At 49.0% G+C, this 15,823-nt stretch overlaps 2 protein-coding genes across 2 annotated transcripts in view; one reads left to right on the forward strand and one right to left on the reverse strand.

Moving 5' to 3' along the window:
* Positions 1–15,823, forward strand: part of LOC135174134 (gastrula zinc finger protein XlCGF17.1-like) — an 872,006-nt gene that overhangs the window by 109,021 nt on the left and 747,162 nt on the right. The gene's annotated exons all lie outside the window — the stretch shown is intronic.
* Positions 4,286–5,224, reverse strand: LOC135174106 (olfactory receptor 14A16-like). Its single transcript, XM_064141353.1, has one exon. The coding sequence runs from the start codon at positions 5,222–5,224 to the stop codon at positions 4,286–4,288; it is 939 nt and encodes a 312-aa protein (XP_063997423.1).

Consider the following 15,823-nt stretch of genomic DNA (forward strand, 5'->3'; position numbering starts at 1 on the left):
AAGCTACTGCCAGAGCTGAGGGGACAAAGGCCTCAATCCTCTTGGGCCTTTCAGCCTGGCCACAGCCCTTGGCCATGCCTGCTGTAGGCTGTGCTACACTGTCCCATGCCCGCACCTCTTGCCCTTCAGGCTCCCATCTTGCTTCCCCAGCCAGCTCTCACCCTGACAGTTCCACTCCTTCCCTCAGGGCTCTCCACCCTTGCTGGAGTTGCCTTGGCACACAGCCAGGCATGGGCTGCCCACACTCCTGGCTCCCCTCTTGCACCACAGCTCTCTCCTTTGAGTGACATTTCTCTGTCCTCAGCCCCATCTGAACCTTCCAAGCTGCACAGCCAAGCAAAGCTCCAGCAGCTCAAAGCAGCCTTGGGCAGCAGCACAGCACTCCCTGAGCCTGCAGCTTCCATAGAGAGTCTCCAAAGTCCATCCTGGCAGATCTTCTCTGGAACCTCTCCAGCTCCTCCTCCTGCCTCCAGACCAAGGGAACCACACAGCTGATATCACAAATGCAGATGTGGCCACTGGAGTGCTGAGTGCAGGGGAAGACAACCCCTGTGCCTGGATGGCCACACCTCCTGCTGCCACAGCTCATCTGCACTTGGCCTTCTTCACTGTCTGCATGCTTTGCTCCACCCCAGGGGCATTGGCAATGGGTCCCTGCCAGAGGCCTGCGGTGCCTTTTGCCTAGGGACAGCACAGTAGCAGAACCTCCAGCTCCAAACCAACCACCCAAGGCCCCTCCCTGCTGCTGCCTCTCAGATTGGCAGCCACAAGGGATGTCACAGTGCCCTGCCCAGCCCTTTGCTGGATCAGGGGATTCAGTTCTGTTGGGACAAGCCTTAAGGTGTACTTGGAGGGGTTAAAGGGTCCCTGTTTGGACTGGGACAGGATCCAGACTGTACTGGCAGGGCAAGAGAGTGTCCAGTTTGTACTGCAGTTAGTCCTGAGAGGGAGCCATGGGATGCATTTTGTACTGGGATGGGACCCAGGGGGCAGAGGCAGCAGACAAGAATATCCAGTGTGTGCTGGGAGGAGGCCACAGCTGCACTGGAAGCAGCTCAAGGTGTGCAGCTGTGAAGGATTATGCAAAATTGATAATCTGCATTAATTTTGCTATCCAGGTGATGATTAATAACTATGAAAATTGATCATTAACATTAAAACTCACCAGAAACTTATTCTCAGGCTCAAAACAACACACAGGTGGGAAATGTGTACAGGCAGGGCATAGGCAAAACCTGAGCACTTCTTTCTTACAGTGGCAAACACAATATTGTACTGGAAGAGGCTTTGAAGTATTCACTCACAACATTATAAATCAGGCAGTACCCAGAGCAGGTGGAGCTCTGTCTGATTGGCTGCTGAGACCGGGTTTCTCCCAGGCTTCTGGGCAGGAGGCTGACAAGCTCTGACCTTGTCCCCGGCTCCTCTGGATGATCTGTGTATCTCCAGGACTTGCAGCCTTGGCAGGAAGACTTTCAGGGGCAGGCAGGATGCCTTGAGGTGTGCAGGGTCTCAGCACAGTGCCACGCTGGGGGCTCTGCAAGGTGACTGCCTGCAGGCATTTGCAGCCTGCTCCTGTTCAGCTGTGCAGGCAAATTCAGGATGCAGAATGAGGCAGCAGCAGCCTCGTGCTGCCTGCTCATCCCTTTGATCAATATCCAGCCAGCCACTAGTGGGGGACTGGACATCCATTAGCCAATGGGAATGGCACTCTGCCAAGCCTCACCATATCAGGCACAGCCAGACCTGTCCCCTCCCAAGGTTGCTTCCCCAGTGTTGTGAAGGGGTTCATATGTGTTTTGGGGGAAGAAATATGAGCCTGAATTTAAAAAGGTTTAAATAATTTAATATTTTATACACAAGGAATTCTCCCCTTCCCCAAACTTGTCTACAGTTACCCCACACAAGTTTCTTTGAATGTGGGTTGTGAAATTATATTACAGAATGTCTATTTACAGCAAAAAGCAAAAGTTTAGGCAGGAGTTTGGAAGGTTTACATAGAGAGGAGTCTGTGGGCATGAAAGTGCCACTGGTAAAAGTTACTGAGAGCTATGCTGCCCGAGTTGAGATCACTCAGTTGCTCACTGGCTGGATTCACAGTTTCAGTGATCCCAAACATTTGGTGTGGCAAAAGCCACATGTTGTTGACCTCGTGGGTCAGTTCAGGATTATTGGGGGGCGCTGTCTGGAGACCTCCATGGGCACCGTCAAGCTCGGAACAGCGGCTGGAGCGGCAGCTGGCTGGAAGCGCCTTGGTCGATTTCCCCGGACTGCTGAGAAGTGCTGTGGGTCGTAACATGCAGTGGCAGTGGTGGCCCCAAAAGTGGCAAAGAGGCTAGGAGCAGCGGTGGAGGAGGGTGGCAGGAACACTGAATTGCCCCTTTTATGAGGTTTGAGCCCAAGATTGATGGTCCTTGGCCACAATTTTGTCCAATAAGCGTCTGGCAGCAGGCCAAAACATACCAAATAAGGTGAAATCCACATGTCCGGTACCCCCAAATATGGAGAGGGCTCAGGTGGACCCACACCCTAGGTGCATGAGTTTACACAACGTGTTTACTTCAACCTTGCAAACAGGCAGGCCAGACTCGAAGGCACCAGGCTTATTGTGCTCCTTTGTGCCCCTTAATTTGTTTTCCCCAGGTTTGGGCAGGGCAACGCCTTTCGGGGGGACAACATGTCCGGGCAAGAATAGACTTGTAAACACGTCCATTTGGGCCTGTGTAACCCTCCACCACAGCTTCCTCCCTAGCCACCACCTCATCCATTTCTTCAGTCCTGCTAGCAACAATCTGGCTCTAAGGAGGCTATGGCAGACCATGGCAAAGGCCTGGCCAAGATCCAGGAACAAAGCATACCCTTCCCTTTTCCACACCCACAGAGTTCTTCAATCCCGTTTTGTGCTGCAAACGGCTGGAAATGGCGGCAGGAGGGTTGGTTCCTTCACCTTCCAGGGACTGTGGTGAGGGTGAGCCAGCCTGCAATTGCCCTTCCTCCTTCTTGTCCTTCTTGAAGAGGGCCTGGTCGTTCCCAGGGCCAGAACCTCGCGGAGGGCTACATTCACATTTCAGGGCATGATTCAGAAGGGTGACCTGAGCAGACAGTGCCTGTCCTGGATGCCGGTGATTGAAGCGTACTGGGGCAGTGGGATTGGGTCTGGAGGTCTCACACTGAAGTGGCAGGGGCTCGGCAGGTGGTCCACATCTGAGCGTTGCTGGTGCACTCCTTATGCACTGTGGGATGCTCAGAGCCAGATGTCTTGCCCCAGCACTCTCATGAGGCCTCCTGTTGGCCCCCTGCTGGAAGCTGGGAGGCTTCGCCAATCTCCAGTGTCTCGGGACCCCAGCAATAGCTGATGGTGCTCGTGGTCACTCAGGGCACCTCACCTCTTGTGCTTACATCTGATCTGCACAGTGCAAGCAGGCACTGCTGAACTACTGATTCCGGGTGCTGCCACAGAGGGACAGGAAGCTCTCCAAGCTGGGTGAGAGGTCAGTGCTAGATATGGTGGTTGGTGAGGGGCTATCCAGGATGATTGCCCTGGGACAGCTTCTCCAGGGTATCCAAGTGATCACAGGCAAAACCAAAACCATCCCTGAAGGTCCTTCAGGTCTCTTGCAGGAGTCCTGGCTGGGAGGACACTGCGTGTGTGACCCTTCCCTGCACACTCCACACACTTCAGCTGTTCCCTGGGTTGCATCTGCTGGGCATGCCGTGAGGAAACTTTGGGTGGATGACCTAAGCCTTCAGACACTGCCCTGAGGAGATCACCTTTCTTTGTGGAACGGCTCTTCTGGAGGCCAGCTCAGCCACGAAGCAGGTCCCATGGGCCTGTCTGTGCCCATGGTCATGGGACGCCATGCAGCCAGGATGGTCCCAAGCTTCCAGAGCTCTCAAGCCTGGCCCCAGCACTGGGCTCAGTAGGAGAAGGTCGAAGTGGAAAGAGAACTGCCCTGTTAAAAACATGTGCTGGTGCTACCTGGAGCTGCTGCTGTGCTGGGATGCTGCTGTTCTCCAGTTGTGCACACAGGAACTGTCCCTAGAACTCCAGAAAACTCTTGGAGGAAGATTCTCAGTGGGAAAAAAGCTACTGGAAGGTCTTTTATTGTTAAATACACAAGGAGTAGAAGTCTGCTTGCACAACTCTAGGCTAGAAATTAGAGAGGGAATTAGAAAGTATATGATGAAGAGATAAATAGTAAAAATTCCCTCCCTCCCCCACAAAAAGTAAAGTAGCCAGGCTGACTGGCACTGAGTGACACCAGAGCTGCCCTGCAGCAGGAGACTAAGAGTTTATTGCTTCTGAAAGCATCCAGGGAGCAGTTTGCTCATGGCAGCCTTCAGCTCCGGTCCTCAGGCTGTAGATGAGAGGGTTCACTGTTGGAGGCACCACTGAGTACAGAACTGACACCACCAGATTCAGAGATGTGGAGGTGATGGAGGGAGGTTTCAGGTAGGCAAAGATGACAGTGATGACAAACAGGGAGAGCACAGTCAGGTGAGGGAGGCAGGTGGCAAAGGCTTTGTGGCGTCCCTGCTGAGAGGGCATGCTCAGCACTGCCCTGAAGATCTGCACATAGGACACCACAATGAACACAAAACAGACAAAGGCTAAACAGACACTAACCACAATAGCCCAGACCTCCCTGAGATAGGCTGTGGAGCAGGAGAGCTTGAGGATCTGGGGGATCTCACAGAAGAACTGGTGCACAGCATTGCCCTGACAGAGCGGCAGGGAAAATGTATTGGCTGTGTGCAGTAGAGCATGGAGAAAGCCACAGGCCCAGGCAGCTGCTGCCATGTGGGCACAAGCTCTGCTGCCCAGGAGGGTGCCATAGTGCAGGGGTCTGCAGATGGCAACGTAGCGGTCGTAGGCCATGATGGTGAGGAGAAAATACTCTGTGTCAATCAAGAATACTACAAAGAAGACCTGAGCAGCACAACCTGCATAGGAGATGTCCCTGTTGTTCCACAGGGAATTGGCCATGGATTTGGGGACAGTGGTGGTGATGGCACCCAGATCAAGGAGGGCGAGGTTGATGAGGAAGAAGTACATGGGGGTGTGCAGGTGGTGGTGCCAGGCGATGGTGGTGATGATGAGGCTGTTGCCCAGGAGGGCAGCCAGGTAGGTGGCCAGGAAGAAGCAGAAGTGCAGGAGCTGCAGCTGCTGTGTGCCTGCGAATGGCAGCAGGAGGAACTCAGTGATGGAGCTGCTGTTGGACATTGCCTGCCTCTGGCCATGGAGACCTGTCCAAAGGTGAAAAGACAGTGACAGCTTAGGGAAGGTTTCTCTCAGTCTCATCACAACCTCCCTCCCTGGGTTGCAAATGTAATGGATCGGCTCAAATCCAACGGCTTCAAATGCAGAAGGGACACGGAATTGCCATGAAGAGACCTCTGGTGTCTGAAGAAAAAGTGACCCAAATTCCAGTCCCAGGGAACAATAGTCCCATGGATAGATGGAGAAACAGGGAACATCACTGCAGTGCTCCAGAGACAATGGAAGGAAGATGAAAGGCAGAGGGGTTGCTGTGATGCCTTCTCCTTACCCAGCTCTGCTCACTGCTGCTCACATAATGACACCAAAGGGCATTTGTCATCCTTCTGTGTGCACACTCCAGAAGCCTTCAGCTGCAAGTCAGCTGCTGAGATGAAGGTACCTGCAGGAACTACAGCTGCAGTGTCCTGCACCCACAGACTCACTGTGTCAGTGACTGCAGCGACTTCTCCTCCAGTGAGCTCTCACTCATCTCCCTGGTCCTGGCCACCTTGAAGCTCTCTCTGCCTTCCTCATCTGCCTGAGATGCCCTGGCAGTGCCCTCAGCCCTGCCGTACTGTTCAGAGGAGCTGCTCCTGGGCAAAGCTGTCTCTTTTCACTGCTGCCTGCTTGCCGGCAGCTCTCTCCAGCCCAGGAGCCTGGCACAGCTTAGCAGAAGAGGACTAACCCAAGGCATTTAGTGACTCCTCTGATGGCTCTGTGGTCTAGTCCCTGAACCTCAGAGGCAGAGATGAAGCTAAAGAAACCTCACAGGAAATCAGGTGCAAACTGCAAAGTTTGCTGGACTGTTAATGGATCCCACTGAGAACCATCACTGACACAGCCTCTCCAGGGGCTTGTTACTGTGGGTGGAAGGGCAGCCAGAGTAGCAACGGGCACCAGTGTGGTTAGAGCATTCTCTGTGTTACTGTGGTCATACAGCTTCTTGTATGCTACCTTGGGAGAGCTGTGCACAGCTAACTTACTGTGAGATTGGTACATGTGGAAGGCACAGATAGGTTTAAGGCTATGCATAAGGCACAAAGAGGTTAAGGCTTAAGGAAAATAATTATAGGGTCAGCCTCCTGCGGCCAGCAGATCCTGCCCCCTTGCAGCTGGCCGTGGGGGTTTGTTTCAATGCCTTAGTTCCTGCCTCCAAGATGAACTCCTTGCAGCGCAGGTTGCTCATATTCATCAAATCATGTCCTCTGTCAGCAAGAAGTGCTTCCACAATCCCCCCTTTTTCCTTTTGAGCAACCCAGGCTTGATCTGCAATTATGCACAGGCCCTGTTTAACACAAGAGTAAATAACACAGCTACAAATAACACTGAAATCAAAAAGAGAATTTTCAGGCCTCCCTTAATACATCCACAGAGCCACAATGGAATGTCTCCCAACATATTTCTAAGCCAATCATCTAAGGGACTAACTTCTTGCTGGATTTTATTAGTGTGCTCCTTTAACCATTGTATGCTTTTGTGTACAGACTCAGCATGGCCTGAGAGATTCACACAGCACATATCTTCAAAATCCTCACACCCATGGCCTGGTGCTAAAAGCAGAGAATTGACTGCTGCACGGTTCTGTAGCAGTGCCTGCCTTAGGCTGTTCTGATAACACCAGCCTGGTTTTCAGACAAGCATGTAGCGTTAGCGAGATCATTCTGTTGTGGAGGGCCTGTAGGCCCTAACAGAGGATTCTTTATGCCTATACATGCCTGGACATGTTTTTCTGACAGGAGCCCTGGTTGTAAACAGGTTGTGTAACACACACACACCCAGCTCATGTATCCCTGGGGCAAGCCCAGGTGATCTCCATATTTGGGAGAGTCCAGGCAACAGGCTCCTACCTATTATGGTAAGGTTTGGCTAACTGCCAACCTGATTGGTCACTCTAGTGGCCAAAGGGCGCATTAATCTCAGCCCACAGTCCATAAAGAGGGGTGCACAGATGCACCACATGTTCAGATCTGTTCAGTTCAGCTCATCTCAGTGCAGCTCAGCTCTCTGACCCACCTGCAAGGATCAGCTATAGCTCTGACCTTCACCTGAAGTGCTCAGCTGCTCATACTCACAAGCTCGGATGCCATTGCATAGCTCCAATGCTCTCTGAGGCTCAGACCTCATGCACTGATTCAATTTGCAGCTAACCTGACTGTGTACTTTAGGCACAGATCTCATTCAAACCTGCACACACATATATATAAGGAGCTGATAGCTTCCTAAAGCAGCACCAGCTGTGCATATCTGCAAGCTATATTGCTATCCTGATCTTGCTTTATCTACGGAGCTCAGACTCCCAGCTTTTTGCCTGGAGAGAACCAGAAAGCAGACTTCTGGATTGTTTGCCCACACACATGGCCTGCTAGCTGTGAAGGAATCATGCCAGAGTCAGCATGGACATTCTTCTCCTGTTCCTGGAATCCTGCCAGCTGATAATCCCTGGACATAGTATCCAGAAGAAGGCAGCAGCATTGAGGCAGAGATCGCCCCTCGCCAGGAGAACAATAGGTTAGAAAGCCTATTACCCCAAAGACTGGGATGATTTATCATTTCCCCTCAAGCCGGGAAGATTCCAGCATCCTCCGGAGGGGCTCCCAGAAGCCCTTCCACCTTCTCTTACCCCTCTATTTTATGCCAAACATTGTCTTGTGCCCCAAGGAAGAATGGAAAGTCAGCTAATGGGGTTAGGAAGTAAGTGAATTAATAGAGAGAGATGGCAGCTGAGGTTAGAGAGAGAAATGCCCAGAGCTCAGGCATCACCCCAAGTGCAAAAATTCTTTATCTATGTTTATACTCTTCTTACACATCTCAGCAAGCCTATGAGTGAAGTAGATATCACCATCATTTTTCTCTTTCACAGCCTGTGATCGAATCCTGCTCACAAAAAAATTCTAGCCTGCTTCAAACTATCACAATCCACCCCTGTCTACTTCATTCAGAGTATTGCTGAGAACTATCTGATCTAATCTAAACCAGTGGTTACACTAATGAATATCACAAGTTCAGTTCACACTTCATTCTGGCTATCTCAGATGTAAGTGATTCAAAAGCTCAGAACAGTTTCTCTCCTTACAGTGAGAGACAAGAACAGGGACTCCCAGGTGACGTTGGTGTTCATGCTCATGTACCTGTAGATTCTCTCGTAGATTCTTTCAGTGTTGGATGCTTATGGCACCTTGTTGCAAAGGGGTTTGTCTGGGTTTTGGGGGAATGAAATATGAGGCCAAATTTAAAAGGGTTTAAATAATTTAATATTATACACACAAGGAATTCCCCCTTCCCCAAACTTATTTACAGCTACCCCACACAAGTTCTTTGTATGCAGTTCTGAGATAATATTACAGAATGTCTATATACACCAGAGCTGGGAATTTAGCAGAGGTTTGAAAGGATTTAGGAAGAGAGTCTGTGGCATGAAAGTGCCACTGGTAAAATTTGAAAGTTTATGCTTAGATTGAGTTTGCTCAGTTACTCTCTGGCTGGAGTCAGTTTTGATGGTCCCAAATATCATAGGTTTGAATAGTTCAGGTCAGGGGTTATTGGGGAGCGCTGTCTGGAGCTTCCACTGGCACAGTCAAGCTGGGAATGGTGGCTGGAGCAGTCCTCTGGCCCGGAACGCATTGGTTAGTTCCCTGGGCTGTGCCGTGGGCTGGAGTCATGCAGCGGTGTTTGGTCCCCCGAAAGCAGCTGGGAAGTGGCTAGGAGCAACAGGGTTGGAGGAGGGGGTGGCAGGATAGAGGAGTGAGGTGCGAGATAGCAGGGACACTGAATTGTCCCTTTTTATGAGTTTTGATTCTGAGATTGATGGTCCTTGGCCACAGTTCTGTCCAATAGGGACTTGGCAACAGGCCAAAACATACCAAATAAGGTGAAGTCTGCGGGTTTGGTACCCCCAAATATGAAGAGGACTCAGGTGGATTCCCCACCCTAGGTGCGTGAGCTTACACAACGTGTTTACTTCAACCTTCGAGGAGGCAACTCAGGACTAGAAGGCACCAGTTTCTGTTGTCCCTTTGTCCCCCTCTAACTTGTTTACCCCAAGTTTAGGCAGGGTAACACCCTTTGTGGGGACAACATGTCCGGGCATGAATAGATTTGTAAACATAGTCATCTGGGGCCTGTACAACCCTCCACCACATATCCCACCCCCTGGCTCATGGGCCATAAATCGAGGGATAAGACAAAATTTATACATCATACAAATATAACCATTATACAGATAACCCTTTGAACATTAGAATATACAGATAATGTACATAATATATGTGTAAAAATATACTCTAAATGACGTTAAGGTAGGTCAGCTCCTGTGTACCCACCCCCTGATAACAAAATACCTTTATATTTCAAACATTTGCAAGGAAAGGAAAAACCTGTTTGTGCTAGTTTGAAGCAAGCTGGAATGTTTTGTTGAAAAGAACTAGATAAGAGGCAGTGAAAAGGAAAACAATGGTTGTGTCTCCTTCCCTCATCAGTCGCGCTGAGAGTTCTGGGAAGAAGAAGGAAAACATTAGATGACATTCTCCATTTTGTCTTTCACTCTACTTTTGAGCTTCAGACCAAGCCACATCTCCTTAACCTCACTGCCACTAACCTTCCTTCTTAACCTCTTGGATGCATCTTTATTCCTTTCTCAGGATTTAGGGTATGGTTGAGAGGGTAAGGGGAGGTGTTGGGGTGGTTTGAGAGCCCCTCCTGGGGACTCAGGTTTCTGGGAGGGGAGTTGTGCTTCTGTATTGTTTATCCTTTGTATATTTCTATATATAACTGTATATACTGTGAATATCTGCTTGTATATTTGCTGCTGTAAAATAAATAGCTTCATTTATATTCCCGGAGGCCTTCTGAGTTAGCTGGGGCAATTCCAAAAGTGGGGGGGGGGGCAGGTAAGAGCCCAAACCATCACACTGTTATATGAGGAAGCAGTTCAGAAGTCTGGGATAATCCACCGCACACTTATGTGGTGAGTTTTCCCATTCACATTGGTTGCTTCCCATGTGTATAACCCCTTTGGTTTGGACAAGGTCATGAGCACAACTCCGATTGAAGGCAAGTTTGCCATTCCTGGTTGTCCCACTTGTAATTTTTTTAGTGAGTACTGAGGGTGTCGTTCGGATTTATCTGGCGGATGGTTAATGTTTCCCACTGGCTCAGCAGGACAAAACGCTTTGACCTTTGGGCTGCCACAGTTGCCCTATCTGTTATTTACAGTGAAAATTGCATGGGGCAGGTGTTTATCCCAGTTACCCTTTGAAGTGTTGGTGTGTCTTTTGATTAGAGCATTTGTCCTCTCCACTATGCCATTAGCCTGGGGGTAGTAGGGAATATGGAATACTCATCTAACCCACTCACCCCTAGCCCAGTCTTATACGGACGATGCTGTGAAATGAGATCCGTTATCACTCTGAATGTACTCTAGCATTGGCAAGAAACTGAACCATTGCCTCAGGGCCTCGATGGTTTGAGCACCTGTGGCAGTACTGGTGGCAGTAGCCATGACTAATCCTGAGACTACTTCCACCCCCACCAGTATGTATCACTTTCCATGTGAGGGTTTGCATAGACCCACATAGTCAATTTACCACGTGCTCCACAGTCTCTTGTCATTTCTAATGTGCTGAGCTGGGGCTAGGTTGGGATGATTGGCTTTGAGCCGAATCTTACACTGTGGGCAGGCAGACATAATTGCCTTGCACGTGGCTATAGGAATTGGCCATCCTCTAGATCTACACTCAGAGTAGAGGTCTGCCTTTCCTGAATGGCCTCTTTTAATGTGTAGCAATTCAGCTAATCTCCACCAGTCATCTTTCTCGTTATTGACCATGTTTATTTTTGCCAGGTAGTCTACCTGATCATTCCAGGTTGCAGCCGGGGTTTGCTTTTTGGAGTGCCCTTTTACCCAGCCCACTTTAAGGGGTCTGGATCGGCTTATCTCCAATAGCCTCTGCCAGTGAGCAGCCCTCTAAACTTCTACGTTCGAAACCTTCCACTGATTTGCCTCCCACTGGCAAATCCACTTGGTGGTGCCTTTGAATGTGGAGTAGGAATCAGTGTAGATGGTTTCTGCTCCATGCTCTGCTGCTAGCATGAGGGCACACAGTTCCCCTACCTGTGCACTGCCATCACCCTCCTCGGTGATAGTTTGGCCTTACCAATCTCCAAGGCCACGGCTTTGTAACGCCATTTGGGACCCCACCCTCTGGGAGGGATGCATCTGGTAAACCCCACTCCTGCTTTATCGCAGTCTGTGGTCATTTCTGGGGGCACCTAGATAGGAGAAGGCGTATATGGCTGGCTAGCAGTGCTGTGTCAGGGGTTATGGGCTGTTGCAACTTGGATACTTTTGTAGGCCTTTAACTAAGTGGCAAGAGCTGTGAGATCCCCTCTAGGTGAGGCGTAGCATATTTCTTATGGTAGCCTTCTGGGCAATCCCTTCTGGTGGAGGAGATCCTTTGAGGATCGCTCTTAACAGCAGGAAAGGGCCCTGGCAGTACGATGTCTTGCTGTAGTGTGGGTAGGTTTCTGTGCTCCATGACAAGCTCGAGTTAGGGAAAGGAGTCTCTTTTCCCACTCAGAGTACCTCAGCTCGGTCTCTTTGAATGCCATTGATGAAAATAAGAGAGCTCTACTAGGGCCATTGGGTCTCCTCTGGAATATTCCACAATATGAGGCGTGCTCTGAAAAGCCCCATTCATCTCTTAAGGCATCTTGTGGGTGCAGAGGCTCCAATCTCTGATATGCCTTCAGTTCATCTTTAAGGACTCTCAGGCTCTCAGAGTGCCGTGGAGTCCAATCTCAGACTTTGTGCTTCTTAAGCAAATCATAAAGGGGACATGCGATCACAGAGAAACCTGGGATGTGCTTTCTCCAGTAACCCAAGGTGCCCAACAATTGTTGTATCTCCTTTTTGTTGTGGGGTACTTGGCCCTTTTCAATATTCTCTAAGGTATCCTCTGGCACTGACATTGCGCCTGCCACCCACTGAGATCCTAGGAATTTGACTTCCTGGATTGGGCCTTGTGTGGTGGTTTTGGCTGTTACTCGCCCCCCCCCACTTTAGAAAGAACCCCAGCTAACTCAGCCAGACTCTGGGAATATAAATGAAGCTATTTATTTACAGCTAGCACAATATACAAGCAGCTATTTACAGTATATATACAGTTATAGACAGAAATATATAATTTAAATGTAATACAGAAACACAACTCCCCTCCCAGAAACCTGAGTCCCCAGGAGGGGCTCTCAACCACCCCTGCGCCTTCCCCTGGTGTCAGAGGATGGAGACTGGTGCGTCGAGAGATCGGGGCACTGAGAGTCGACTCTGTGGCTTCTGCGCAGCAGTGCGATTTATTAGGGCGATGCAATGACCTTTATAGCCCCCAAAGGGGGTGTAGACAACTAACTTAGCTTAAGATTGGTACAAGTGGAAGGTACAGATTGGCTCCAGGTTAAGTGTAAGGCAGAGATAGGTTAGCTTACAGTAAACACCTTAAGGATCCCACCCAGGGGGGCTGGCCAGAGTCAGCCCCCTGGGCTGTGCCTGCCCCAGGGGCCGGCAGATTCCACCCCCTGACAGCTGTGCGTGGGTTGCTCATGGTTCCCAGCTTAGGCCCCTGGGAGCCTCAAGGCTCCAAGGACACTTCTCATCACAGGGTCTGATGTTTACATTTCATGCTTCGCTGCAGGAGAAAGCTTCCCACAATACCCCCTTCTTTTCTTTGAGCAACCCACATTTGATTTTATGTGAGCTGTGCTTGGTAGGAGTGCAGGTCAATTGTGCCAAAGTGAGGAGAATACATTTGTTAAGAACCTTTTGCTAGTAACAACAATCTGGCAAACCAGCCACCCAAGCTTAGCTAACGATCCCAAAAGCTATTTCTGCAAGCGACAATGAGTCAAATGTTCAAAAATCCAAAAGTCCAGATGAACATCACAGCTTCTGGAGAGTGCAAATCTGTCACGTCTTCGTTAGGTCACCGTGGTAGCTGATGTTGTGGGCGAGTGAATTGTCCAGTATCTCTCCCATAGCTTTGAGTTCACTTCATAATTCTCAGAGATCTTGATGTTTCCAGTGCAGTCCTCGGCTATGAGCTGCGTCTGACTATTGTGCTTAAGAACTACAAACCCCCAAATACAATACAAGGGTGCGCCTTAGATGTTACTTTCAGGCTATTCTGCTTAGGCCTTTTCCCACAGCTCTCGATTTGCTTCAAGAATTTGGGGCAGTGTTTTTTTTCATCCCTTGCAGGGCCCTTGCAAGAGATAAAGAAATCACTTTGCCATCTTGTGCCAATTTTAAGTGGGCTTTGGCCTTCACCAAAGGGACCAGACTGAATCTATTCCATTAAGCTACAATCACTGAAGCTCATGAAAATATCCAAATTCATTAGCCAAGATCCAAAACCTTATAATCCAAATACTTATAACCATCATGTCAATGATTCTCCCAAGATCTTACCACAATTCTGCCATCTGAGCAAGATTTTCTGCTCACTTCATAAAAGGACAGACCAATCATATTCAGGTTGGTATCCACCTTAAGGCCTGTACGGACAGGTGATAGAACATAATACAAGCATATTCAGTACCTAAGCTGGCAAATCCACTGATCTTATTTATGTGATGTGTCCGAAGAAACTGCAGTGTTTCTCCATGCCTCTCTCCTTATCTTTCTAGCTCCTCTTCCACCTCGCCCTTTTTTTTTTTTTGTTGCTTCTGAGCGACTATATAAAAGACAAAATTCTACAACATTTCTATATGTTAAGTAAAAATCTTATAACTATAATACTGTCTTAACCTATAAGCCTAGTAGAAGAGGAAAAAAGAAAAGAAAAAGGAGGGGGGGATGTTAAAGAAAATATGGTACCATATCATCCTTAGTATAGGGGAAGTAAGCAGGGACTTAAGAATATAAAATATAATGCCTTACCATAGTATATCAGTATAATATCTATCAAATGCTAATTATACTCTATCATGATTGCCTAAGAATTACTGTGTTATTAACGTTATCCTAAAAATCCAATACGATTAATAAGCATCACTATCTTATCCAACAAATGTCTAAAGTACAAAATATATTACAATTAAAGTCAAAAATAACGGTAAAGTTCCAGAGTCCGACATAGTCATCAAGACCCCAGTCTATATCTTGAGAAATTTTTCCTGACTTTTTTGGTATTATCAAAACTGGGGTGTTCCATGGGCTGGTTGAAGGTACAATATGGCCTGCAGCAAGTTGTTCTTCGACGAGCTTGTGTGCTTCTTGCAGCCGTTCTTTTCGCAGCGGCCACTGATCTATCCAGATCGGTGTATTAGAAAGCCACTGAAGTTTGATTATGGGCTGCTGCCGTCCAGTGGCCGCTGCTGAAAAATTACCTCGGAGTAGTTATCACGACTCCCATCTGTGTCATGACATCTCTACCAATCAGCGCATTCACGCCTTGTGGGAGAGGCACGATGGTTGCAAAGACGTGGCCTGTCCTCCCATCTATGGTTATACTGGTTCACTGTGAACTTGTCAGAGTGAGATACTCCACCAATGCCTTCAACACCGTCTTTGGCTGGGCTTGCTGGCCAGTGTGAGGGCCATGCAGGTGTGGAAAAGATGGTCATGCCGCAATGAAGGGACGGGGCAACGACTTGATGCAAGCCAAAAATCCACTTTATTAGAAAAATAGGCAGGTATATATTGTATCAGAAGGGCTAGCATGTTACTCACTGATTGGATAGAATTACAGTAAAAGTTAGTAACTACTACATGATTGGCTGATACTCTGCTCAGGCCGAAGACGCTGTTTCTACTTTCTTCTCTGCTCCTTGATATAAGTTGCTATGCAACTATCTGAGCAGTCCTGACTGCAGGATCTTACTTATCTTACTCTTCTGAGGTCTGTCTGACCCACACATTACATGCCCAAGGTCTATACTGTGTTTTGTTTCGTCTTGGGCAGCTGTTCCCTGCTAACAGACCATTACCCTATTCCTACATGGTCATATCAGCACCTGTATCCAGGAGAACGTCCATGGTTATTGTGTCCTGACCATTACTAATGACAGCTGATGTAAATGGTCATTGAGTCAAGGACAGGGTCAGCATGGCTAAGCCACCCATAGATCCAAAACCTTGTTCTCCTCTTGTGGCAAGGAACGGCGGCTCCGGGCCACGTCCGTGTAGCAGGTTGGTCAGGGGGGCAACCAGTTGAGCAATGCAGGCTGCCTTCTGGCACCCACGATAGGTGGGCTGTTAGGGTATGCAACAATTGTATGATTCCGGTGTAGTCTTCATCAATCACCCCGGGAATGATCATCAGTCCCTTAGCCCTGCACAGGGACCTTCCCAGGAGTAAGCGCCAGTGGTTGCATTTATCTTTAATGGGCCTTTCATGGAGGTAGCGATGGGGACTCGGGGTGGTTGTCAATCAAGGTGACGCTCACTGCTGTTGTAAGATCCAAACTGAGGCTGCCGGAGCTCTGGGGCAGATAGCATCGTTGGGGCAGTGACTTGTGTCCTTGCGCGTGCTGCCTGTCGGCGCTGCACTGGTACTTTCCTGAACACTTGCA

Source organism: Pogoniulus pusillus, unplaced genomic scaffold, assembly GCF_015220805.1.
Source record: "Pogoniulus pusillus isolate bPogPus1 unplaced genomic scaffold, bPogPus1.pri scaffold_47_arrow_ctg1, whole genome shotgun sequence".
NCBI classification, from domain to species: domain Eukaryota; kingdom Metazoa; phylum Chordata; class Aves; order Piciformes; family Lybiidae; genus Pogoniulus; species Pogoniulus pusillus.

Coding starts and splice junctions, on each gene's coding strand:
- LOC135174106 (XM_064141353.1), bottom strand. CDS start 5,224: ATGTCCAACAGCAGCTCCATCACTGAGTTCCTCCTGCTGCCATTCGCA.